At 34.9% G+C, this 27863-nt stretch overlaps 2 protein-coding genes across 4 annotated transcripts; both read left to right on the forward strand.

Moving 5' to 3' along the window:
- Positions 1-27093, forward strand: LOC124443640 (ephrin type-A receptor 8-like). Of its 3 annotated transcripts, none has more exons than XM_046994126.1 (18): positions 1-107; positions 19818-19972; positions 20806-20879; positions 20956-21562; positions 22452-22604; positions 22894-23241; positions 23364-23487; positions 23583-23629; positions 23701-23832; positions 24002-24081; positions 24360-24465; positions 24589-24650; positions 24736-24834; positions 24932-25039; positions 25613-25762; positions 25829-25873; positions 26164-26312; positions 26382-27093. In XM_046994126.1, exons 2-18 carry the CDS (start codon positions 19903-19905, stop codon positions 26632-26634), a joined length of 2607 nt encoding a protein of 868 aa, XP_046850082.1. In that variant the 5' UTR covers positions 1-107; positions 19818-19902; the 3' UTR covers positions 26635-27093. The 3 variants fall into 3 exon arrangements, with proteins under 3 accessions (XP_046850082.1, XP_046850081.1, XP_046850083.1); XM_046994125.1 differs by lacking the exon at positions 1-107 and adding an exon at positions 18653-18823; XM_046994127.1 differs by lacking the exons at positions 1-107; positions 20806-20879; positions 20956-21562 and adding an exon at positions 18654-18823.
- LOC124443645 (nephrocystin-4-like) lies at positions 7187-16596 on the forward strand. The gene is given in 37 exon segments (XM_046994132.1): positions 7187-7357; positions 7674-7814; positions 7983-8049; positions 8121-8229; positions 8399-8457; positions 8605-8757; positions 8842-8909; positions 9029-9109; positions 9181-9234; positions 9328-9445; positions 9578-9735; positions 9907-10107; positions 10387-10629; positions 10838-10938; positions 11013-11093; positions 11096-11269; positions 11382-11490; positions 11600-11743; positions 11814-11912; positions 12151-12262; positions 12369-12428; positions 12784-12922; positions 13000-13063; positions 13247-13305; positions 13391-13558; positions 13654-13712; positions 13801-13997; positions 14171-14327; positions 14461-14546; positions 14625-14704; positions 14800-14859; positions 14951-15036; positions 15039-15061; positions 15135-15243; positions 15581-15699; positions 15863-15958; positions 16205-16596. Coding segments are annotated over 37 exon segments (4137 nt in total). The 5' UTR covers positions 7187-7195; the 3' UTR covers positions 16346-16596.
- Positions 27094-27863: the final 770 nt, after the last annotated feature.

A 27863-nucleotide genomic window follows, 5' to 3' on the forward strand; every position in this document is an offset into this window, starting at 1 on the left:
GGAAGTCACTTCATTAATATGAGCTGTACTTCATTAATTGATTGGGCTTTTTAACTTGAAATTTCGTACTTTTCGTAAATGGAAATGTCCATTATATAAATACACAGGTCACCTTAGGTCACCTTTCTCCGCTGTGTCCTAATCGGGTAGCGGGTCTTTGCCGGAGACCCAGTTCTATCAGACTTCTCCAGGCTGCTCTGTCCTGGGTATCCTCTTCTTTGACACCACATAGCTGCATGTCTCTCCTGATGGTATCCTTCCACCGATGCTTTGGGCGTCCTCGTTTCCGTCTCCCCTCCACTTGCATCTCATAAACTCTCCGAATGTCTACATCTTCTTCACGCCGGCACACATGTCCGAACCACTGCAGTCTTTTTCTTCTCATCAAATTCCAGTATACTCATGACATTCGCTTCTTCTCTTATGCTTTCATTTGTTCTGAGCTCCTCCAGGCTGACTCCAAGACAATAGCGTAGCATTCTCATCTCGCATACACTGATCTTCTCTGCTAGGTAATCTGTAACAGGCCATGTTTCATTCCCATACAGAAGCACTGGGCGTATCACCGTTTTGTAGATGAGGATCTTCAGTTTCTTCGGCATCTTCTTATCGCAGAGCACTCCCGTTAACTCCTCCATTTATTCCATGCCCGGCTAATCCGTAGTTCAACCTCAGTCTTGCAACCGCCATCCTGATGGATGGTGGTCCCGAGGTACTTAAATGTCTCGCACTTTGGTAGATCTTTATTTCCGGGTCCAGCATATTCTCAGCATAAATACACAGGTACGTATAGAATATAATAACGCCTATTGTGGTGGATTTGTGCTTCATTGCAGTTAGTAAGTATTGCTGCTTGTCTGCCAAAAATGTTGTGATCGCTTGTTCTTTCCTACAAACACACATTGAACATTAAAATAGACCTATTATGTAAAGGATTTTAGGTACCACTGTTGATCTTTGATACATGGTTGTGAATTTTCGCAATAATTATTGTTTTATTCAATAATACACTTTGTAACGGTGTGGCATACTTCCTATTTATTTTAGCCAATACATATAACATGTATGTTTGTGGTTTTAGACTGATATGTATGGTTTAGTTTTTCCTAATGCTACGAATTAGTAATCTTTTTGGTCCAACATCACGGCAAGCGACACAAGGAAATGAATATTTCGACGAACATTTTACTTAAATAAGTTGAATTAGCTTACGCAGTTAAACTACCGGTGGTCTATTTAGAAAATAATCGAAATTGACAAATTGGCAAAGGACAGGATTAGTCAATTTAAATAAAACCGACTTCATGACGCGTAGCTGGAATAAAAAAAAGTCGCTCGTTATTCCAGCCACGCGTCAATCCTGTCCTTTGCCGACAAAAAGATTACGTGTTTAATCTGTCTCTGTTTTCAGTGTCATCTCTAAAAATAGGGATGACATTGACCTTTTGTAACATTATAAATATAGCATGATTTGGAGGTTCTCATTTAGCAGACGTTGACACCTGACGAGTAGTCTGCCTAAATGCATAGTGTCTCTTTCTAGCTGTAAATAACGGTTTCTTTGAATTGTTGAGTTAGTGTTCTGGTTAAAACAGTTCTTTTAAGAACTATTACATTGTTATTATCACCATTCACCATGGTATTTGCTATTTTGAAATCCATCTTTAACAATGACTTTATAATGTCAAACAGTGCATTCTCTTGAAATAAATATTTCGGCTAAGTCCTATTATTTCAGGTATTTTGTCGCATGATATCGTAAAAGCAAAGATAAGGCTGTTGTTGCCTTATCTCTTTATTGAATTTATCAAAAGGAAATGCACGATGAAGTTCAGAGGAAGCTCTATCGACAATGGTTTGTTTAAGACATATCATGTTTAAGCGTAAGAATTATATAACTTTAATATATGACTTTTCGGTATAGATTTGAGCTTTACCCAGTAAGCAATAATCTTCAGATATGGTTGTGAGGTATAATAATTGCTGTATAGTTAAAAACTGCTTAGTCATTAAACGAAGGGTCAGCGTATTTCATCAATAACGTGATGTCAAAATTGGATACTTTAGAGCGCGTTTGAAGAACTAAATAAACTCATGACACTTTAAAAAAAGTTGAAAAGTTTGCGGTGGAAAGTATGTTGTGTTAAACAAATCTGACAAAAAGCATTAATCCACAATTTTGATTATTTTCTAAATAGACCACCGGTAGTTTAACTGCGTAAGCTAATTCGACCTTTTTAAGTAAAATGCTCGTCGAAATATTCATTTCCTTGTGTCGCTTGCCGTGATGTTGGACCAAAAAGATTACTAATTCGTAGCATAAGGAAAAACTAAACCATACCTATCAGTCTAAAACCACAAACATACATGTTATATGTATTCGCCAAAATAAATAGGAAGTATGCCACACCGTTACAAAGTGTATTATTGAATAAAAACAATAATTATTGCGAAAATTCACAACCATGTATCAAAGATCAACACTGGTACCGAAAATCCTTTACATAATAGGTCTATTTTAATGTTCAATGTGTGTTTGTAGGAAAGAACAAGCGATCACAACATTTTGGCAGACAAGCAGCAATACTTACCTACTGCAATGAAGCACAAATCCGGCACAATAGGAGTTATTATATTCTATACGTACCTGTGTATTTATATAATGGACATTTCTATTTACGAAAAGTACGAAATTTCAAGTTAAAAAGCCCAATCAATTAATGAAGTACAGCTCATATTAATGAAGTGACTTCCATCACACATTCTTCGACTATCTTGATAGTCTTGCTTCTAATTTACTTTACATATGCGTCGTCGCCTCCTATCGTTCTACAGCGGAAATCATTCGCTTTTGTCAGAAGTGGAAATAGAACAACATAATAATACACGTAATAATGAAATAGGTACGCATAACGTACATATACCTAACTTCTCGTGCTGTGACAATGGCAGTTAATGAGAGGATTTTAACATAAAATTTTTATCCATTTGTTGTAGGTAAGTTTTCTGGTGGTTGTCCAAATTAATGAGGGCCCCTTAGAGCAAAAGCTCTAACAAGAATATACTTGAAGATTGGTATTTTGTAGGGTTTTTTATTATAAATTGCTTTTCACTGGGGAACCTTTTATATCCTTTTGATATATAAAAAAAATGCCGCTCGTTGTTTCAGCTACGCGTCATGGAGTCGATATTAATTAAATTAACTAATCCTGTCCTTTGCCGACAAAAGGATTACGTGTTTAATCTGTCTCTGTTTTAAGTGTCATCTCTAAAAATAGGGATGACATTGACCTTTTGTAACATTATAAATATAGCATGATTTGGAGGTTCTCATTTAGCAGACGTTGACACCTGACGAGTAGTCTGCCTAAATGCATAGTGTCTCTCTCTAGCTGTAAATAACGGTTCCTTTGAATTGTTGGGTTAGTGTTCTGGTTAAAACAGTTCTTTTAAGAAATATTACATTGTTATTATCACCATTCACCATGGTATTTGCTATTTTGAAATCCATCTTTAAGTTTGTCACCACGACAAAGTCTCTGTTTCATTAATTAAAGTCATTGTTGTTATTTTATTTCAGTGGATTAGCAACTAACCTCGTCGTGTTAAAGAGAAAATCTGACACGGAATTCGAATAACAAGCAAGTTTACACTTGTCATAAGAAATGTCGCTTCGTGTATTGTACAGTTTATGCTTGTGGACGTTATATATTCAACAACTACAAGCTGGTGAAAGTAAGTTTGTAACCATCTAAGTAATTAAGAGGGGAAATCGTCATTATTTGTGTAATTAAAGGAATAATACCAGTTTTATTCTTTTTAAATATCCGATAGATTTTGTTTTTCTCTCTATGACCCATGTTTGGCGTAGAAAAGTTCACGGACCGGTCAACCCCCCTGGCGGGGATTAATACTGGCTGGTATACAAATGTTGTTTGTTGTTTGTTGTTTGTCTATGACCCATGTTTATAATAACCTACAGGTAGTTTTTGTCAATATAGCTAAAACTCCTAATAGTAATAATATTTTAATAATGGAAACCTGCGTCTCACTTAGCCCCAATTCACACTTAAGAAGAAGGCCAGCCAAAGTTATCTTAGTTATCTTAGGGAAAAGTAGGAGGGCACACTCACCAGGGTACCACTCTTTATGTTGTGTTATATGTTTTCCAGAATGCGAAAAGAACACTTACAAAGACAAAGCTGGAAATGAAAGATGCTTGCCATGCCCAAAAAATTCCATAAGCAATGATAATCAGCAAGGCTGCTCATGTGAAGAAAATCATTTTCGATTTATTGGAGAAAATTACACTAGTCCCTGTTACGGTAAGTGGTCAGTTCTTATTGTTTTCTACATTGAACAGTTTGTTGCAGACGATTTGAATATATTTTGACAATGAATAAATTGGAGCAACTGAAAAATTTGAAAGGCAATTTTACTTTTACCAGAAATTTAAGCTGGACAAGCAATTTTGTGCATTCACCTTGAAAATGAAACAAACTTAGCTAAAGTTTGAACTTAGTTATATATTTTCATATAATTATGTCTAACTTAAGTGCCCAATGTGTTTCTTAAGTCCACCTCCATCTCAATAATATTTTATTTTTTGACATAGGAATCCCAACATCTGTAAATGAACTCCAATATAAAGATAAAGATCACGGGTCAGTCACGTTGCTATGGAAACCTCCTACTTTGTACGAATCTCTAAGTAGCAAGATCGTGATTTATGAAGTGGATTGTTTCGAGTGTTCATCGAGCAGGAAGTCTGCCCCTTGTATTAAGGCGTGTGATCCCAGTGTAAGATTTATACCGTCAAAAACCGACATCGAAAGTGAGAATGTCACCATTAAAGATCTGAAATCGAACACTGAATACGAGTTCGTAATTTATTCCAAGAATGAGTATAATGTGAATATAAGTCGTTCTCATTGGGCTCGCGCTTCCAAGAAACTGAAAACAGGTTTGTTGTACGTCTTACTTAGAATGAAAAATTTGATCAAGATGTATAATAAAACTCCCGCATCGATTTGAACAATATGTATGATCAACCTTTTCTCTTTTGTGTTTAATAAAAAACTTACAGATCAACGGGTTGCACCGAAATCAAGTGACGTACCAGTTGTTGTAGTTGTTGTATCAACCATTGGTTTTCTCATGGTGGTAGCAGTTATCATTATTGTGGTGATTGTTTTTTATCCTCGCGACGCCCACTAGCATCGCTGCTGACTCCGGCATCCTGACCAGTTTGACTATCGTTCACCACAATTTCAATGCACAACACCATACTACCCTCGAAGGATTCGAACCTCACACCTCAATCTGAGAAACCTGACCACTTGCACTCGACCACTGATTGCGTTGAAGAATCTTCGTAAATTTAGTCTATTTATATATTCTGTTAAGTAAACATTCAATGAAACAAACTAATAAACCATAAACTTTTTTCAAGAATCTAAGAGGTAAATCACAAAGCATTTAGTTGTAAAGAAATAATATTTTATTGTCAGTTTTGTCATTCGCACAACAACATTACATTAATAGTTTCTAGCCATTGGATTTATTTTCTTGTGGTATCTTATCAACTGTACTTTTTCACAAACATCAGTAAAGGTCTCTTGCTTTTCATAGGATTATGCCCAAATTATCGACTATTATCAAGTAGGGTTGAAAACACTAACCAATCTTTTCATTTCTTCTTGTGTTCTGTGATTTATCACTCCTCTACCATTTCCTGCATTGTTCTTCATTAACATTTAATCACTGTTTTCTATTATTATCAAGTAGGGTTGAAATCATTAACCATTTGTTTAACGTAAATTTAACTGTAATTTTCAAAACTTTTTAACAAGTCTCTTCACGATCATTGACCACATTTCTTCTTCGTTGCACTCACAGATGTTGACGATCTCTATTTTTGTCAACACGTTCAAATACATCGGCAATAAAATGAGAGACATCTTTTCGTAATGAGCAGATTAACGATAAATGTTGTCTATTCTAGTTAAGACACCAACTTTGCTTTGCACAACCACAAACTTTTTAAATCTGCCTTTTTGAAGTCTTGTTGAACTTCGTACTATTTTCATAACAAGATATTTCAGCAATTTATTTGAAAACGATTTTCCAGTTCAAATTTCTTTTAGCACCTGCTATATCAACATTTATTGATGCAACTTCACAAAAATAGCAGTTGTAAATTCTCTAATTGCCTTACGAACATTTCAAAGTAATCCACTCGATCATGTAGGCACCATGGGTTCTTTGTCGAGATGTTGAAGTGCATTGTTTAGAAATACCGTAAATGTTTCTCAAGTCGTACCAAACTTAATTTGGAAAAATATTCAAGTATTAGACTACCTTTCTTGCTTTTCAAAAAACTTTCACGGTAGCCTTATCCTTTCTACACGATCGTTCAAGGTTTCTTGCTGTTCAAATGTTATACGAAACATTTCTATTTTCCAAATACTGCATGAATCGATGAATATATTTGCTATAAGAAGCTATGAAAACGGCGTTGTAAATATCTTGGTCTATTGGGTTTCGTTAGCATCCCGGTTTCCATCTAATGTTTAGTATGGTGCAGTATATTCATCACTTTTTCTGATTGACGTCGTGCCAACTCTGCATTGATAGCTTTCGAAAACAAATTAGCGCACAGTTTTCGTTGAGAATCGCTTCCCAAATTTATGTAAGTTAGCCTTCCTCTCAGTGCGATATTTCATCAACCATCAAAATTGGGTGAAGGCGTCCTGCTGTTGATCAGTTTATGTTCAAATGATCCATGTAATCTTGAAAATACTAACCAATCTTTTCCTATATCTTCTTGTGTACTTCGATTTTTACTCACACTGTTATTTGTGCTTGCAATGTTCTTCATAAACATTTAATGAACGTATTTTCAACTATACTTTTATGTGTTTTCATGCTTATAGCAAGAATGTGACGAACGATAACTTAGCATAAGAACAAGGACAAAGGAAAATACACGACAATGCAATGACGGACACGTCTGACACAAAGAAGTACAGCCACTTGACGTACGTAGAAAATCCAAAATAAATTGAAAAGAAAATTCCTCTTACTTTGTTTCGTCCAACCCCAGGAGAACAATGCTTTACTTGAAAAACTCCCGTCTGACGCCGGGTTAAAGTACACGGGTAAAGTAACCCCGGTTATGACAAATTAATTCAACATGGCCGATGAAAGTGACGAAGAAGAATCTTGGCACAGTTTCTTTAAAAATAATCGTTCTGTGCCGTTACACAAGACTCGACAAGAAAAGGAAGATATTGAAAGTATTCCCTATCGTTTGAAAATTAAATCTGTTGAAGGAATACCAATTCCAAGCACTGTTGTATGTAAAAAATAGGATAAATAAACCTTTGTAATTTATTGCATTGTGCGTGTAAACAAACCGTTTAGTGTTATTTTCTTTTATCTCGAGTTTACATTTTTAATCAGAAATTTTAGTATCCAGTTCAATACAATTTTATTACTCTATATTTTTTTATGTAGTTTACGTTTATTCCACGCATAAAATTTGAGATAAAAGTATGAACATTTAGGTCTTACCCTGCATTTAAGCATTATGTTTAATTGTTCGTACGTATCTATGCTTATGAAACAGCAACTTCAAGATTATTAACTTTCAACAATTTCAATACTTAAAGCGTCATGATTCAGTGGAGTTTCAAGTTCGTGTCACACTTTATGACGCTGCTAACAAGAAATTCTTTGGGAGTACATGGCTTGGCGCTTATCTTCCATGTAAGAAAATTGATGAGAATAAGGGCAAAATATTTTGCAATGAGGTAATGAAAAAATTCGTCAGAAAATGCATGCTTATTCAGGATTATTTAGTTATTTCAAAAACTGTATGAGAATACCATCAAACAGAATAAATTAGCTATTCTTTGGGCTTATAATTTGAGATTCTCATATCCATTTGTCTTCATATTCATCATACACCTTCATTGTAGGCTGTCTATTTTCATTCTCCTCTGAGTGATGTTACTTGCATTGGTGCAGTTGAGTTGATTGCATTGGGTAAGATATCTGATTTTTACAACTTTCATTGTGCCACATAATCTAGCTGTATTAATTTCCTGTGTTTTAAGACGAATCAACTAGAACAACCTTTTCTTGCGGTTGGGGAATTCTGAGAATTTTTGATTCAACCATTTCAATGAAAGATTCCTCAACCACAAATGACATCGCTATTAACAGGTGAGATGCAAGTTATCAAATCATCGGGATAAAGTACTATAGAAAAATTTTTACGTATGCTTTGTGTATCCATTTCAAAGATGTATGTCTTTTCAAAGTCTTTCACGATGTGATCTTTCCAATGCATGAAATGAAGCGAATAATTGAACTGTATTCAACACAATTTCAGATTGACGTTTCTGTCGGGAACTGTTCAAGCATTGTTTTACATGAACGAACCATTGGAAGGTACCTTTAGCTCTCTCTCAAAACTTTTTTACTTGATTATCCTTCTAAGATTAGGGATTTGAAAAAGCACTAACTCTCCAAGGATCGTCATGAATTTGATTTGTACACATATATATACTCATCTTTTTGCTGATTTTTCTCATTCAGAGTTTCCAGGGTTGCTGGCAATTCCTGGATGTCAGTTGGTCTATCAACTATCCCGCCATTCAAGTTTAGGTAATGCACTTCATCTGTTTCCTGAAAACGTCTTGATCGGTGGTGACGATATAGTTCCGGGAATTCGAGAAGGACCGCCAGATGGTACATGATTTCAGATTTTTTTCCTAATTCTACACGAATTGAGGTTATGTTCAACGCAATGCATCTTCAATGTTCCATATCTAGCAAACGGTGTGATTGATATCTTACATAAACCTCGTCTTGAGAAGACAATGGCGTTCCTCGTTGACAAGGTGCCCATGATCAATGCTTTGCCAACTTTCTTAATTTAATCCTGCACTTAGATGACAGAACGGTCATATCTGATTCCTCTTACTCTTGTGCTCTCTGTTTAACGTCATTATATTTATAGTTGTACGTTGGTCTTCACCCTTCTGTGGAAGATTTTGAAAAGCAACTAACAGATGATCTAAATTCTGACAGAATGTTAAAGGTAGCACGAACAACGCTTTCTTTTCTTTGAAACTTTGAATGTAATATTGAAATATTCTGTTACACATACAGCGTAATGTTCAAGAAGGTTGCCCGAGTGTGAAGATCGTTGAAAGAAAATTGCAGGTTCAATTACAACCTCAAAAAGTACCATACAATAAGTTTGGCTCCATAAACATACAATATGTATGCATAAATGAATTGTTCTTCTTCTCTAAGGTTGGTGTACATAACGGATGGACGTTTGTCAGCAAGCCACACAGTATAGTGTTGGACCCAGAGTACACAGGTCAAGTAACGATAGGAAATAGACCAAACTCCATGTCTTCATTGAAAGGTAAGGGTCAATTTCAAAGTAAATTTCGAAAATTAGATAAATTTATGTATTACAACGAAATCGCGAGAGTTATTATATTTTTCATCACATGTACACCAATGACCAAAAATTGATTGTGCGAATTTGTTTCAGGTAACATAACCAGACTGATATTGCGTAGTCGACTTAATCTGTCGGATTTAGTAGCTGACAAGTTGTTTGTTATTGTTTTCCAACTCATCTACGTCATGTCTGAGGAATTTGCAAAACCAGTTCTTGTTGATAACACCGTTGACGTTAAGAAAAAACGGGTACGGAAATCACCACTATTTAACATAAGCCACGTACGTTCAGTGAAGCGTTTGTAACTCTGCCCCCGTGGTTCTCTGCAAAGATACCTGTCTTTCTAATCTTTCCAACATGCTATACGTTGCAAAGACTGTAATTGATGCATAGTTCATCTCTGTGTTTCATTTTCCTAGACATCTTGGAGAAACAACGCGAGTTTGCCTTCGGGAAGTTTAGTACGTTCAAAAACGTTTAACGTTTGCGTTCGGCAAGGAATTTGGGAACCATTCAAGGATGGTAACCCAGAGGAAACTAATGTGACATTGGTCTTACAAGGAGGGCATCACTATCACCCTGGAAATGTGTTCACGTGGTTCGGACCGCAAAGAAAAGAGGTAACCATTCAGCCAATTATTATTTTAGTTTTATCAGTACGGAAGAACATGGCGAGGTGGATGAAAGTGCTGCATTTGTCCCATTAACGTTTATAGAGCTGCTTGTTTCATAACACTTTTCAGTGACTTATGAGACACAAAAATCGTACGAAAATGAACAAAACTTATGAATTATTTAAACTAAACACTTCAGTAGCCATAAAATTACAACATTTCTTTGTTCTACAACTTTTACTCCCCCCCCCCGCAAAAAAACTTTATGCCATCTTTCTTTTTCAGGCATTTAAAGATACTGTTCGCTTTCGATTCACAGCCAAGAAAAAAACTGAACAAAAGAGGGTAAATTCACGCGCTAGCTCACGAAGGCATTCCACGCGGGAATCTATGGGAACCGCGGAGAGCAATAGTGTTTTTGGTGGACAAAGTTCCCCAGGTGTACCATATAAGGACACAGAATCTCCACACGAAGAAACTATATCGTTTCAGTCAGATTTTCCACCTTATCGACCACCTTCGCAAATCGTAAGGAAATTTTCACTGCTTTCATATGCATCATTACCGCTATGTCGTCTTTTTAAAAAACCTGGGATGCATTTAAATGATAAAAAGATGTTAATTTAAATCTGAGTGTTGCTGACCTACATTCAAACCATCTCATTGTTTGCCACATATCGATATTTTAGTATATTATTGTATTTTCTAAAAATTAACTTCTGTTACTTCTCTGTAGCCAACTCAAACGCCAATTTCACAAGATATACTAGTGGATACTCGTGTATCTGGAATTTCCGAACATCATTCTCCTCTGATTCGTCCTCCCTTAGCATCAGGGTATGTGTCAAAAGAGTTGTCTTCATTTCCTTTCTGTGGTTTCTATAGGACATACGTATCTATTGTATATATAGAGCTGCTTTCACGTTATCACGTGCCGGTCATGGACGTTTGACTAGTGCCCAGTTCCAAAGATTCTTGATCGTCATGGTAATCCACCAATCAACATCGACCCAAGTGTTGTTCGTCAGTATGATTTGAAATACGAACAAACAGACATTCGACATTGTAATGAAATCATTATTCAGTTTCTTGCTTTATCTGCCTGTTTCCATCACATTGTCTTCTTTACATATCAGTTTTATCGATTGCCAGAAGTGAAAACTGAAAGGTAAATGTTGGTGAAATTCCTTTCTTTGTGTTACCCATTATAAACGTTATGTTTGCTCATATTTCATTACTTCCTTTAAATGCAACGTTGGAAATTTTCATCGTAATATTAGGTTGGCATTAATTGACGTAGAAAACCAAGCAAAAAACCAGTCATTTCTGCCATGTTTGTTACAAAAATTTGATAGTGACGGAACAATTGATAAAAATCCAGGATTACAGGTAACCAATCCAGCTTTATGAGTTGAATACTTCTTAAAACGTTTGTTGAAACTTGAAAGTATTTATCTTGGATAAAGCCAATAAATTTGTATTTTTTTTTCATATTTAGTTCAAGTATTTTTTCGATCCGTGTGACATGTTGCCGGGGGAGATGTATCAATTATGGAACTACCTTAAAAATCATCGTCTTTACATAGACGTCTGGAATGGTGAATCGCTATTGCTAATTGGATCAACTTCACTGGATTTAAAAGTATAAATGCTTTCATCTGTCTATCTTATATTTCATTTGATGCATTCTATCTCATCTTTAATTCTTCCAGCATTTGCTTCGTCAAGGCCAAGAAGCAGTGCAAGCTATGCACGAGCTGGATATTTTATCCACGAACTACTGTGAACACTTGCCCGCCACTGGAGAAGCAGTATGTACAAAATATACCGTACTTCTCAGTCATATGATGGACATGATTCCAAACAATCTACGAAAATATTGAATATTTGTTGTCCATTGACGGAAGTGATGATTATTGAAATGATTATACAATAACTGCCATTTTTCTTATTCCTATCAAACCTTGTTTGTTTGAATGATGATTGTATATTTATAGTTTTCGTTATATGTTGAAGTTCAACACTAAGACTTGTTTTCGTTCCCATTAGACTCGTAACGTTGGTTTGAAGTCAGCTGGATCTGCAACGAAATTTCAAGGCAAACTATATTTACGCATTGCGAATATTGGCCATCCAAGTGAAAACAAATCGGAAAAACCTTGTAAGAAGTCCAAGTAAATTCTTTTGTGCGATTTCTTACTTAGCCACCTTTATTCTTTTGGATTATATACACTCTACACATGTTGAGTTTGTATATTGTTGTGTAGGTATAGTACCGAGAAAACAGCGTCATGTTGTCAAAGCAGACATCAATGAAGGGCAGTACGGTAGGTACACTTCAAACACTGTTTTTCGACGACAATCAAAGCTTTAACAAATACATTTGCTTGTGCCTGAAGCGAAAATTTTTTTTTAATCGCTGCTGATGTCCATCATCTATTGGAGGCTTTAACGTTACGTCACAGATGCCATGGTGGTTGAATTTGACAAATGATTTTTCTTGTTTACAATTAAAATTTCAAACAACATGGCGAATGTCTCTTTGTCTTTTGACTGCTTGGGAAGTGGTTGCAATCCACCGAGATGTCAAATTTTTTTCCTTGTCGTAGAAGACTCCATGTTGGGCTTCGATGAATTTCAACTGACTAATGTGCCATGTGTTTTGAACTTCACTATGTTTAGCGTTTCCCACGCGATCGAAAGCAAAGCTTATGAAAGAATGTGATCGAGAGTTGGCGAGAGTTTTGTTGTCTAGAGATGCAAACAAGAACGGTACATCAGACAAAAGACCAACCAAGGAATCAGATGCCGTAAGACAAAGGTTATTTAGTGTATATATGCTCGAGGGGTGATGTATGTACAATTTCACTTATGGATTGTTCAACGTTTTTTTTACAGAAAGCTGGAGAGAATGCAGGCAATAAGAAAAATACAAAAAGGACTCCCTTTTACTACAACACACGTAACGTTTGCTATAACACGTCCTTACTTTCACAAATTCTTTTTGCACACAATGTATGATGGAGTTTTAGCCTGTTGGAGTTTTCGCTGTTTTAATTTAGTTGATTTATCTAAATGTTAATTGAACTATTAGATCAAACTAATGATGAAAAACTAAAAGATATTTCTCTTATTTATCATCTAGCTCATCAAGGAAGAAAAAGTTCAACGAGCAAGGGATTTGAAAACAGTTCAAATGTATCGGTAAACCGACGACGTATACATATGCATGACAACGTATATTTTCATCTATAAGTGAGATGATTATGTTCATTGAAATACGTTGTAGACAAAAATGGAAAAAGGAAGGCATCATGGAGCTACTTTCAAGGAATATAACAACAACACATACTATATATCCAAGTTTTGGTCAAGCTGTGTTTTTTGAATTTGTTCTGAAGAACCCGTACGCATCGGAGTCAACAGTTATCATACAGTGTGATGACAATGAACTAATGTTAGTTCATAAGAATGGATGATTTCACATTTGCTTTGCATGAGCTTGATGATACTTTTAGCCAAGACATGACTAATTCGTCTCCGTTTCTCCAGGGTAGTTTCGGATACCCAAGAATGGAAAGAATACAAGAAGCTGACTCAAACTTCAACCAGTAAGCATTAGTAAATTTACGTTTCATTTTCATAATAATATCTCAGCATGAAGTCTCAAGAAATGTTTGTCAAAATCATTTATCTCAGACATCGAAGAAGACATGTTTAATCTGGCCACTGAAAGTGGCTACCCCGAGATTTTTATGCGTTCGCAAGAAACCGTAAACATACCATTCAAATATCAAAGCTTCAAGTCAACCAGTGAACAAGCGTCATCTATTTTACACGCCAAAGATGAAAATGGACGTGTTGTCAAAAAAAAGGAACTTTCTTACAACATTAAGGTAAAAGCAAATGATACAATAACCAAGTTTTATTTCGCGTTTCCAAACTCACAATTCTTATAAAGTCCTTTTCTTTAACATCGTTTTCAATTCAACGTCCTTCACTCAACCATCATCTTTTTTATTTCTCTTCTCAAAAGACTAATTTAATTTTTCACTAACTTTGTTTTCAGGTCGTATTTGAAACACCACAGCAACAACGTCTAGCGATTCTTTCACTTAAAGTCGAATTGCAGCCACTTGCCGTTGATCAGACCTTTAGATTTAACAGTCCAGAACAAACGTACTTTAAGAAAACCATTCGACTACCACATTGGCATGCATTAGCAGGCATGTGATTGCCAAAATAACAACGTATTGACTGCCACAATAATAATAATATCAATGTCAACATCATTTGCGACCACAATACGTTCATAAAAAATGTCAAATTTTACGTTTGCAAATAAATTGTAAATTTTAGATGAGCCCCTTCGTGATGGTGAAGTACCAAGAGGGATGCATGTTCGCTGCAGTGACATCAATGTGATTTGTAATACAACTTCTAATGTACGTTACAAAACACATTTACTGTTGTAATTCTTCCATAGACAAGTTATAGTCTAATTATTCTTTTTCGTAGGGCAGGATCAACCACAAGATATCTTTTTGAAAGTTCCATGTGGAGCTTCACCATCTGTGAGAAGATTTTTTTTATTTGTTTACACGTAAGTTAATTTAATGGTGCCCAATTGCTAGAGTTTACTAAGAACGATTCCAAGTTGGAGTAGAATTTAGTGGGAGTTTTTCGTTGCATTTTCAGAGACCGATTTCACATCAAACCCAAGCAAACATGGCAACTCTACGTTCATTCTTTGCAAAGGTATCCTTCTCCATAGAAACAATTAATAATAAAGGAGTTAAATGTTGATTTTATCCATAAAGGTACATATAACATGGAAATTTTATTTTAGGCTAGATATAAGTTCTACACAAGGACAGAGCAGTCGCTTATCTTGTGTACTTCGCGGTACACATTCATCACGACTTGTTCAATGTTTTCTTCACTACCAGCGGAACTCCAGGTGGAACTTCTTTTATTTATTCTCTGACGTATGTTATGACTTATGGCAATATGATTTTTACCTTTTGTGTTAGGTTGAACCATCTGACCCCTTCATGTTAATGGCAAATGGAGTTCAAGAAGTTAGCTTAAATTTTACACCTTGCACGCCCGGATTGAAGCAGATAATTGTGAACGTTGTTGGTAATTTTTTCTTTGAGTATTTTCTATATTGTGTACCTCGTTATTTTGTTTTCAAATGATTCTTCAATTAGTGAGATATCCCAACCTTTAGCGCTGAATAGCAATAAGTATGTTTTCATCACAATCATGGTACAACACCTTCCTTTATTGTAAAATAGCAATATGTTTTCACCACTGTCATGATGCAACACTATCCTTCAGTGTTTACTAGCAATGCGCTTTCATCACTATCATGGTGCAACATCATCCTTCAGTGCTAACTAGCATTGCATTTTCACCACTGTCATGTTGCAACACCATTCTACAGTGTTATTAAAGCATTAGGTTTATCTTCCAGACACAGAATTTAGCCAATTGCATCGATCATGGTTAGTCTGTGCTACATCTCGTCCACCAGTTATTTCAAAGACCTTCGATATAAACGTTGAACTGGGCGGAGGAAAGGGATCTCGTAAGGTAAAAATTACATCTCATGCCTTTTTTCTTATTATACGTATATCTGACTATTGTCTATCAAATGGTCCCACTAAACCTTTGCTGAGCATATATGAGCATCTAAGGCTGGCAAATATCTATAGCTGATGAGATCGTTTTGACCAATAGTTCTTTCACATTGTAGAGGATTCAGTTCATCAACCCGTATCAAGTTGGTAAAACGTTTTATTTAAAATGCAACCTCGATAATGTACTTCATCTAGGAAACACTACACTAAATGTAAGTCAATATGTATTTCTTTTAAAGGATTATTCTTCATTCCATCCTTTATTTCCAATGAGTTTTTCGGCTACACGTTTTATCACTTATTTGTTATAATTTCTGTAGAAATTGAGTACCAATTTAGATCCCGTTTCATGTAATTTTATATATTCAGTATTATTTTTACTTCCTTGCCTAAAATCTTCTTTGTTACACGAAAGATGACACAAAGATATTTAGCTTTAGGCTTTTTATATTTTTCAGCTTGGTCCAGGTGAGGCTCAGAGTATTAGTTTACGGTTTCAACCCCGACAATCAGCTGCTCAACTTAAAATTCTCGTGTTTGTTTACGATGGTGACGGAAAAAACGAGGAAACGTTCCTACTCAATGTGGTTTACCGTTGACGATTACAAATCGATGATATCGGTAAAGATTCATAGCAAAGCTATTTACAAGCATTAAAAATCACAAGTTTACAACGCTTGTGAAGACGTCCACACAGAAGACACACGAATAATAAAAACATATATTGAGGTATTGGGCTTATTTGTTCTTAAAGCAATCGCAGAATTTGGATTACAAAACAGTGATTAACAGTCATTATATGTCCTTGATTTGTTCAAAAACCCAAAATCCCAATAAAGATTAACAACTACCAGTCGTTATTATAGTCGCGGCAATAGAAGCGTTCCAAAAAATTTTGATCAGTGGGGATTTATATTGATTGTATTTATAGCACTAGAAGGGCGAGTGGCTGAATGGTTAATGGCGTGAGCTGTTAGCCAGACGGCGTGGGTTCAATCCCGGCTCGTGGCACATTTGGCAATGTGTCTGTAAACCTAGCCCGGGTTGACCAAAGCCATGTGAGGGAAATTTGGTAGAGGAAACTGTGTCCTCGGATGGACTGTACCTGCATCTGTAATGTTGCAGCCTTGTCACACTGTGTCACGCTGATATCAGCGTTGTAGTTGCGTGAAGGGTACGAGTGATTGTAGTCTGGTCAGCTGCCTTCACTATAATTTCAGTAACCAGGATGTTCCACTTCGTGGAACCCTCATACGTCGAAATCGACGGAGTCCATTATATATATATTATTATATTTATAGCACTGACGGTAAAATCTTCATGATCATCAAATTATTTGTTTAATATGACAGTTGAATTTTGGTTTCGATTTCAGCCAGCGCCAATCACCTTAATTCCACCTTAGTTTTCACTTCTGTCGATTGCAACTTCACAATTTCGTGAAAATGTCTTTCCTTTTAAAGAAATTGCAACATTTTTACCGAAGTGAACCCAATGCCTGAATTCGTTCAGTTACAGAGTTATTCACAAAGCTTTGTTGTGATTTGTTAATTTAAAAAAACACGTGGTATTATTGGTCAATTCAAAACAGGAAGATAGGCGTTTTTCAAAGAGTTTCGACGAGGAACTCCGTAGATCGATTGATAAACGTGCGCCAATGTGTTGATGAAATTACACGCGACTGTAAAAAATAGCGATAACAAAAAGGATTACGGTGATGATCAACATGATGGAGAATTAGCTAAGGACTGTCGGACTTAGAACTCGCGACAAGGGAATTTCGTAAAAATAATTAGAGAGTTTGAGCGTAGCTGTAAGACTACACTATCGCAAAAAAGACTATGTTGTTTTATGAGAGAAAATTAACACAGCAGTGGATAAAGCTTATTTTTTGTGTTGTTTAAATTGCGCTTGTAATGAATATCATAAATTTTTGAGAAAGCACAACAATAAAAACAGTGCATTTTTAGAACCATTGTAATGTGTTCGAACAATTTCTTCGCTTAAATTGAACAGGAGAGCAGAATTCTATTAACTGCGAAATAAATTTAGTGTTTTGTAATAACTGAAAATAACGTTATCTGTATATGTCCTAAGCCTTGTCACATCATTAATATTAAATGAAAGTCGTCTGAATGAAAAAAAAACCCCGAAGTTTTAGACAAATAACGATGTATATATTTATTGTATAGCTGTATATTATGTAAAATTTAAACCTATCGTTTAGCTCTATTGTTATTTCATTGCAATGTGATTTATGTAATGGTATTTGTAGGCACGCCCCTCGTGTAAATTGAATTCAGTTGACGAGGCCAAAGTGTCAAAATAAAGACTTTCATTCATTAATTCAAAAAAATATTTGATCGTTTTGTTTAATGCCTAGAACACAAATCAACATTTCGTACAGAAATGATCTCTACAATATTTGTACACTTACTTCTGCTATGATTCCGATGCAATTCCGATCTTCTTACCCTGCTTATATTATCACAACAGTAAATTTAAACATATTGAACCATTAGACGTACTTGTATTTAAAGTGTGTCCATTTGATATAACTAATCAGCAATACTCCTCTTGTATAGATGTGCACAACGAAGTATATCAAAAGGATATAAAAGGTTCCCCAGTGAAAGCAATTTATAATAAAAAACCCTACAAAATACCAACCTTCAAGTATATTCTTGATTAGATCTTTTGCTCTAAGGGGCCCTCATTAATTTGGACAACCACCAAAAACCTACCTATAACAAATGGATAAAAATTTTAAGTTAAAAATCCTCTCATTAACTGCCATTGTCATAGCACGAGAAGTTAGGTATATGTACGTTATGCGTACCTATTTCATGATTGCGTGTATTATAATGTGGTTTTATTTCCTCTTCTGACAAAAGCGAATGATTTCCGCTGTAAAACGATGGGAGGCGACGACGCATATGTAAAGTAAATTAGAAGCAAGACTATCAAGAAGATAGTCGAAGAATGTGTGATTGAAGTCACTTCATTAATATGAGCTGTACTTCATTAATTGATTGGGCTTTTTAACTAATAGAAATGTCCATTATATAAATACACAGGTACGTATAGAATATAATAACTCCTATTGTGCTGGATTTGTGCTTCATTGCAGTTAGTAAGTATTGCTGCTTGTCTGCCAAAAATGTTGTGATCGCTTGTTCTTTCCTACAAACACACATTGAACATTAAAATAGACCTATTATGTAAAGGATTTTCGGTACCAGTGTTGATCTTTGATACATGGTTGTGAATTTTCGCAATAATTATTGTTTTTATTCAATAATACACTTTGTAACGGTGTGGCATACTTCCTATTTATTTTAGCCAATACATATAACATGTATGTTTGTGGTTTTTGACTGATATATATGGTTTAGTTTTTCCTAATACTGCGAATTAGTAATCTTTTTGGTCCAACATCACGGCAAGCGACACAAGGAAATGAATATTTCGACGAACATTTTACTTAAAAAGGTCGAATTAGCTTACGCAGTTAAACTACCGGTGGTCTATTTAGAAAATAATCAAAATTGAGGATTAATGCTTTTTGTCTGATTTGTTTAACACAACATACTTTCCACCGCAAACTTTTCAACTTTTTTTAAAGTATCATGAGTTTATTTAGTTCTTCAAACGCGCTCTAAAGTATCCAATTTTGACATCACGTTATTTATCAAATACGCTGACCCTTCGTTTCATGACTAAGCAGTTTTTAACTATACAGCAATTATTATACCTCACAACCATATCTGAAGATTATTGCTTACTGGGTAAAGCTCAAATCTATACCGAAAAGTCGTATATTAAAGACATATAATTCTTACGCTGAAACATGATATGTCCTAAACAAACCATTGTCGATAGAGCTTCCTCTGAACTTCATCGTGCATTTCCTTTTGATAAATTCAATAGAGAGATAAGGCAACAGCCTTATCTTTGCTTTCACGATATCATGCAACAAAATACCTGAAATAATATGACTTAGCCGAAATATTTATTTCAAGAGAATCAACTGTTTGACATTATAAAGTCATTGTTGTTATTTTATTTCAGTGGATTAACAACTAACCTCGTCGTGTTAAAGAGAAAATCTGACACGGAATTCGAATAACAAGCAAGTTTACACTTGTCGTAAGAAATGTCGCTTCGCGTATTGTACAGTTTATGCTTTTGGACGTTATATATTCAACAACTACAAGCTGGTGAAAGTAAGTTTGTAACCATCTAAGTAATTAAGAAGGGAAATCGTCATTATTTGTGTAATTAAAGGAATAATACGAGTTTTATTCCTTTTAAATATAAAACAGATAGATTTTGTTTTTCTCTCTATGACCCATGTTTATAATAACCCACAGGTAGTTTTTTGTCAACATAGCTAAAACTCCTAATAGTAATAATATTTTAATAATGGAAACCTTATCAAGGTTTTCTTTCTTACATACACTACAATAAATGTTGCTTCATTTGGTAATTTATTATTGGCTACTTTATTACATCAATTACTAAAATACATATGTAAATAAATGACTTTGAAATACTGAGTTGACTATAATGGCAATAACCTAAGGATGCAAATTTATCAATAAAACGTTTTAAATACCTAACATGTCCGGTTTTTCTCATTCATTATTCTTACAAACAAACAAACAAACAACATTTGTATACCGGCCAGTATTAATCCCCGCCAGGGGGGTTGACCGGTCCATGAATTTATTCATTATTCTTACAACAGAAATTATAATAGATGGTTCGGATTGTTATTGTAATCATTTTCTTATGCTATATATTTGATGTTTCTTATCCATACCAGTCATGTCCAACATATCAAAGATGACATAGCCCTCATGAGCAAAGACACCTAATGTGCTAAAAGACACCTAATAGGCACATTCACATTAAAGTATTGCTGCCGTTTTTTTTATATTTGTTGCCTGTGTGTATTTTTCCCACATAACAATGTTGAAATAACTAATGACAACACCAAATAATAATAATAATAACATTGATAACTAAAAATGCAACTACTTTGATTGGACAACAGGTATCCTTCGGTCAGCAGAATGTTCTTATTTGTTTGAACGAAGTGTTGAGAATCCCAATAACAAAACTACTTCGGTAAGTAGTATAAAATTGCCACTTTTTATCTTTGGACTATGAAATCAATAAATACATTAAAATAATATTTTTCTAGTGGTCAAATAATGTGGTATCCTCAAGCAGGTCGTCATGTTCTATTTGCAATTCAAGGGATTCTAAAAAATCGTGGCTCGTGTTAGAGGCACTGCCAAATAATGGTTACAATGTAATTCATGTTTCAATGAAAATGAAAGTGTCAGACTGCAATGTTTGCAAAGACCAATCAATTAAGGCATTCATAATGCATGCATCTGTGGTAGATAATTTACAATCCTATAAACTTTTAGAAGATCTACCATTAGTTAAAAATTTCCCAAACAAAGAACAAAATGTTGTTTACACTGCAGATTTTAAATATGCCTTGAAGGGCAGAAAACAATTTGCTGTAGTTCTGCTATCTGCTGGTAGTTGTACTGAGATCGAAAGGATAACAATATCATACTATGTTTGTGAAAAGAATACAAGTACAGCAATGGTACTACCTCGTACAATTGCCCCAGAAAATGGTCATCAACAAGTGAATACAAGCTGTTCACCAAACACAATTAATCCTGGAAATAAACTACCCTATGGACTTTGTTCAAGTGAAGGGGAATGGACGATAGTGTCACAGTGTATGTGTAAAGAAGGATACACATTAGATTCACTTGGTGGTTGTAAAGGTAAATAATTTTAATTTTGTGTTTGAGCTGTCCCCATAATGCAAAATAACACGTGACTTTATGTATTCTTATCTTATATTTCTAAGTTTGGAAATGAATCATAGTATTTAAGACATTTGACTTCTAATTTTTCCAATAATGTATATGAATTAAAACTGCCCGTTTATTCTGAGTTTTTTATGTGCGATAAAAACACTTTGGTGGCATTGTGCAGTTAAATAAATTGAAGAAGTTTGAACGAAGACCCACGCGTGGACAATTTTCACCGTATTACATGTTCTACACATGCAAACTCGGTTTCTGAATGTATATTTAATTAAAAAATCGAAGTATTCAAGTACTTACCTATTACTTCCTCTTTTGGTGAACGCCAATCTGAACGGCATTCGCATTTTTCCAGAAAAGAATAAGTATGAGCCATGGCATAAGCTAGAAACTTTCACTTCGTTGAATGAATGTGAAAGCCTGATGACAATCTTGTCATAAGTAAGCTATTGGCGGGAATTATTGGTAGCCAATCACAACCGTGGATTTCCAATAAACATTTCATATTCAACTAAGGCGTGTCAAACTTAGACGTTTGAATGACATGTTTTTCTCATATTCAAATGAACGAACAAATCTTCGAAAACATTGTAAACGTAACTTGTAGGCAAGTTGAAAGAGCGAAGTCCTTGCAAACTACAATTTTAAATGCATAATGTAGGCAAGGCGGCACGAAAATGAACCTGCGAGTAGCGGGTGGATTTGAATATACTGAATTCACTTCGTCTCACTTAGCCCCAATTCACACTTAAGAAGGCCAGCCAAAGTTATCTTAGGGAAAAAGTAGGAGGGGCACACTCACCAGGGTACCGCACTCTTTATGTTGTGTTATATGTTTTTCCAGAATGCGAAAAGAACACTTACAAAGACAAAGCTGGAAATGAAAGATGCTTGCCATGCCCAAAAAATTCCATAAGCAATGATAATCAGCAACGCTGCTCATGTGAAGAAAATCATTTTCGATTTATTGGAGAAAATTACACTAGTCCCTGTTACGGTAAGTGGTCAGTTCTTATTTTTTTCTACATTGAACAGTTTGCTTCAGACGATTTGAATATATTTTGACAATGAATAAATTGGAGCAACTGAAAAATTTGAAAGACAATTTTACTTTTCTAGAAATTTAAGCTAGACAAGCAATTTTGTGCATTCACCTTGAAAATGAAACAAACTTAGCTAAAGTTTGAACTTAGTTATGTATTTTCATATAATTATGTCTAACTTAAGTGCCCAATGTGTTTCTTAAGTCCATCTCCATCTCAATAATATTTTATTTTTTGACATAGGAATCCCAACATCTGTAAATGAACTCCAATATAAAGATAAAGATCACGAGTCAGTCACGTTGCTATGGAAACCTCCTACTTTGTACGAATCTCTAAGTAGCAAGATCGTGATTTATGAAGTGGATTGTTTCGAGTGTTCATCGAGCACGAAGTCTGCCCCTTGTATTAAGGCGTGTGGTCCCAGTGTAAGATTTATACCGTCAAAAACCGACATCGAAAGTGAGAATGTCACCATTAAAGATCTGAAATCGAACACTGAATACGAGTTCGTAATTTATTCCAAGAATGAGTATAATGGGAATATAAGTCGTTCTCATTGGGCTCGCGCTTCCAAGAAACTGAAAACAGGTTTGTTGTACGTCTTACTTAGAATGAAAAATTGATCAAGATGTATAATAAAACTCCCGCATCGATTTGAACAATATGTATGATCAACCTTTTCTCTTTTGTGTTTAATAAAAAACTTACAGATGAACGTGAACGTGTTGCATCGAGATCAAGTGACCTGCCAAGTTTTGTAGTTATTGTTGTACCAATCATTGGTCTTCTCATGGTGGTAATTATCATTATTCTGGTGATTTGCTTGTGTAGACGGTATGTTTCTTCCCACTGATCATGGAACTTACTTAGCTCTATTTATTTCTACGTGAAAATCCTTTACTATAGCCTTGTATTGCATTTTTCTACAGTCGCAAGACAAGGAAGTACAGGGCTAGTATGCGGTTGCATGGCGGAGGTAAAATGTGTTATTGCTCATGGTCGGCGTTGTTGGCCATTCTTTGTTCACTATTGCTTTCCAATCCACAGATATCCCTCTGGTTCGCAGTGAAAGAAACTATATCGATCCAACAACCTATGACAATCCAGAAAGAGCTGTTCTAGAATTTACAAAAGAGTTGGACAGAAGCTGCATTTCATTTGAATCAATAATCGGTGGAGGTTCGTATATCACATCGTCTATCAATAATCATCAGAGTATAATTATTACATCGTAGAGGTATAGAGGTATATGTATGACAAACAATCAGTTGAGGTTTCAATATTAGATGGCTTTAATCGCTTAGAAGCATGTGCTGACCGAATAATGTTCTACAATATTACTTTTTAGGTGAGTTTGGTGATGTTTATAAAGGTTCCTTGAAAGTCCCTGGTCAGAAAACCACAGTAGTAGCTATAAAAACGCTTAAGGTTGGATTATTTTTCTTACACAATGTTTGGTTATAACGTAGGATCTATTCAGGTTGAAGTTTTTTTTTATATGAACGAGACTTAAATGCATGTACTTAATTTATAATCCTGTTCATGCAACAAAATTGTATATGAGCTCGATAGCTGCATGTTTTCATTTCTTCCAGTAATTTGATAGGAAATTTCACATCATTCCAATTGAGACACGTTTGAACTAATGGATGTATGGCTAATGACAATTGCTGTAAAAATAACCGAGCGATGATTTTTCTATTCAGACTGGTGCTAAGCACAAGAACAGAACAGACTTCCTCATTGAAGCATCTGTTATGGGACAATTTAAGAATTTGAATGTTATCAGTCTTGAGGGTGTGGTGACACAAAGTAAGTTGATTTGTTTTGGATTTGCAACCGCGCAAGTGCAATGCTACGAAATGGCCATAAAATATATATGCGCGGGAAGTTCACAAAAGTGACTTTTTACAAACAGTAAAACTTCTTTCACAGGCTCACCAATGCTTATTGTTACTGAATTTATGGAACATGGGTCTTTAGAAAAATACTTAAAGGTATTTTACTATCTTATATAAGCAGGAAAATAAATGTTGATCGAGTAAACTTGTTAGTGCTTTTAAAATCACTTTTCAAACCTAGATAAATGATGGTGTTCTTAAAATTACGCAACTTCTTGGAATGGCCCGAGGAGTTGCTAGCGGCATGGAGTATTTGGCTGGAATGCACTACGTTCACAGAGTAACCTTTAAATTTTTTGTTGTTGCTATAAAAAATTGTTTGTTAAGTTTTCATTTTTATACAAAACATTCAAACGACATTTCGTTGTTTGTTACAGGATTTAGCAGCGAGAAACATTTTGGTAAATGCTAATTTGACCTGTAAGGTTGCCGATTTTGGTCTGTCACGTGACATCAAGAATGAGGACTCAGAATACGAAACACAAGTACATAACTCTGTTCTTTTTCTAATTTGTTGAACACATATATAGTAGTTTTTATTTCACTTAGATACTTCTTTTTCTATTACATTTGAACATTTGCTATTTTCTGCATCTGGATTGTCTTGTGAGCAAACGATGTTCTGCGATAAGTAAATATTATTGGATGAGCCTGAACAGATATAAGAATTCAGTCCTTAGTCTTAAAGGTGGTGAACGCTGACTGAGCTGACCGAGTTCATTATAATACTGATATCCCGCAAAGCCGAATTCAAAAATTTGTTACTGTTCATTGTACTTTAAAATAATTCACTCTTTTGACAAAGAAGGGAAACGAGCAGAAGCCATGTTCAAAACAAGCTGATTTTACAAATTTTCCCATTTCCCCATTCTTTTGCTATAAATTCTTTGTGTCGTTGAAGAACTACGCTGTCACCCATAAATACGAGATTTTTTCGTCCGCTCCAGATTTCAACCAGTCTAGGCTTTTGACCAATAAAAATAACAGAAAATTGTACAATGACTTTAATTTTAGTTGTTGATCAGAATGATATGTCTATATCGTGTTGTTTGTTCAAGGGAGGAAAAATTCCAGTTCGTTGGACGGCACCCGAAGCTATCAGGTATCGTAAATTTTCAACAGCCAGCGATGTGTGGAGTTATGGTATTTTGTTATGGGAAATAATGTCGTTTGCTGAGAGGCCCTATTGGAACTGGGGTAATGAAGAGGTAAATTTACATAAACATATCTAAAACTTACTGTGGATCTTTCATGATATATTTTGTTGCATCAAGGTGATGAAAAGGGTCGATCAAGGCTATCGTCTTCCTGCACCTATGGTAAGATAGCATAAACTGCTGTACTTTGAACTCTATACTTCTTAGTGAAGAGTTATTAAGCCAATATTCTCTTTACACTACGTATTATTTATGTGCCAAAATGATTGTTGCTATTTTTGTATCTTTCTATCGACTAATCAATGAAAACTTTCTTGTACGTCTTGTAAACGTGTTTATCACATAACAAAACTTTAGTGGATTATGAGTTTCTAGCGATGGTAATTTGGTCGAGCTGTCTTGCATGTGCACTCTTGTTGATCTCAGTAAATGAAGAATTTGTTTCAATCTAGAACTGTCCAAAGGCTGTCCATCAACTGATGAAAGAATGTTGGATATCAGACAGAACGAAACGTCCCCCATTCAATGAACTTGTCAGAATTCTCGACGATTGGTTAACGTTCCCTGAAAAACTAAATGAAGATTATATTAAAGTGCGAAGGTGATGCCCTAAAATTTTTTTGAAATCAATATATGTTTGAAATTTACATCAAGATTCTTGTGTGTTTAGAAACGACGCCTTGGATCACACTACATTTAAGTCTGTGAAAGACTGGCTTGAGGCCATTAAAATGGGAATGTATGCGAGCAATTTCACAAAAGCTGGTTATGAAGAATTTGCAGATATAGCAAGACTAACTGAAGATGAACTTTTACAAAAAGTTGGTGTAAGGCTCGTTGGTCATCGGCACAAAATTTATCAGAGAATAAAGGAGATGAGTGACGTATTGGAGACAAATCGAGAAGAGTCAGTTAATATTTGATTTTTTTTCAAAGTATTTGGTTGTGCATAATAGAATTTACACACAGTCTTATGAAAAACGTATAACTAACAGTCGTCCGTATATCACTAAACGCGTGTGAAGCGGAAGACTGGCTTTTTAAGCTCATAAATCTGGCGTTGGCACGCATGCCCTTTTCAGGCAAAATATTTTGAAAATGAGAAAAATCGTATACATGAACGAAACTTCATGATTCATCTATGTGTTAAAATTTATGTGGTGTTAGATGTTGTAGCTTTTATACTTCTTTAATTCATGAAAATTTATCACGAATCACTGTGAATGAATAATGCAAAATACAAATGATCAATTTTTAGTGAAAAATATATACTTGAAGAGAGTGATACATAAGCATTAAAAAACACGTTGTTGATGCATGAAAATGCTCTATGTGACATGGCAATTATGGAGGAGAAGTTAATAAACATTTTTATTTTAGTATCATGAGCAATGTATTTCTTATTTGTTCGGTGAATCTTTAGCCTATCTCATATTACTGGTTATACTCTATCTTTGGAATTGAAAAGATTAGAAAAATATTATTTTTACAATGTTTGCTTTTCATTGTGTACAAAATATGCGGTGATTATCTAAGTTCAGCTGTCTCCAAAGTCAGAAAGAAATATTTAATGCTATTGTTTCCTGCAGAAAAAGGCGAATTTTCGCTCATTGTGTATTAGCTATATACGTAAAGTTCACTTTATATGTTAAAGCAAGTACAAAACATAATTTTTCACGTTTTATTTATTCAACTTACACCAGACGTATTTTTAATTGAAATAATAATAGCCTTAACAAGCAAACATTGTATAAACAAACTTTGCTAGTTAAAAAATTCTTTATTTGTCTTAAAAGCATTAATTAACTTTTTTCCAATCAAGACAGAAAATTAAACCGTCCTCATTTTGGAATGCTAATGATCCATAGTTTTAATGCCTTATTTCCATTCAAAGGATTTATACTCCAAAACCATCTGCTGCTTAATATTTCTTTCTCTTGTTCATCTTTCCATCGATTGTTAAATTATATTTACAGTGCTCTCATTTTTGCAAAACACATACCTTGCAAATGCAAATCTTTTAAACAAAATTTTGTGAGGAAATCTATTCTCGTTATTCACACAAAGAAAATATTGGCAAATTCTTTCTGTAGCCTTTTACATTAGTGCAAACACGGGCTTAAACAGTAATATTGTTTGCCCTTGCTGATAT

This window comes from Xenia sp. Carnegie-2017, unplaced genomic scaffold (genome assembly GCF_021976095.1).
Source record: "Xenia sp. Carnegie-2017 unplaced genomic scaffold, XeniaSp_v1 HiC_scaffold_21, whole genome shotgun sequence".
Classification (NCBI taxonomy): Eukaryota; Metazoa; Cnidaria; class Anthozoa; order Malacalcyonacea; family Xeniidae; genus Xenia; species Xenia sp. Carnegie-2017.

Excerpts from the sequence above, each read along its gene's own strand:
- LOC124443640 (XM_046994126.1), top strand. The coding sequence starts at position 19,903 with ATGTCGCTTCGCGTATTGTACAGTTTATGCTTTTGGACGTTATATATT. Across the intron at positions 19,973-20,805 it reads ACAACTACAAGCTGGTGAAA|GTATCCTTCGGTCAGCAGAA; the intron begins GTAAGTTTGTAA and ends ATTGGACAACAG. Across the intron at positions 24,466-24,588 it reads TGAGGGTGTGGTGACACAAA|GCTCACCAATGCTTATTGTT; the intron begins GTAAGTTGATTT and ends CTTCTTTCACAG.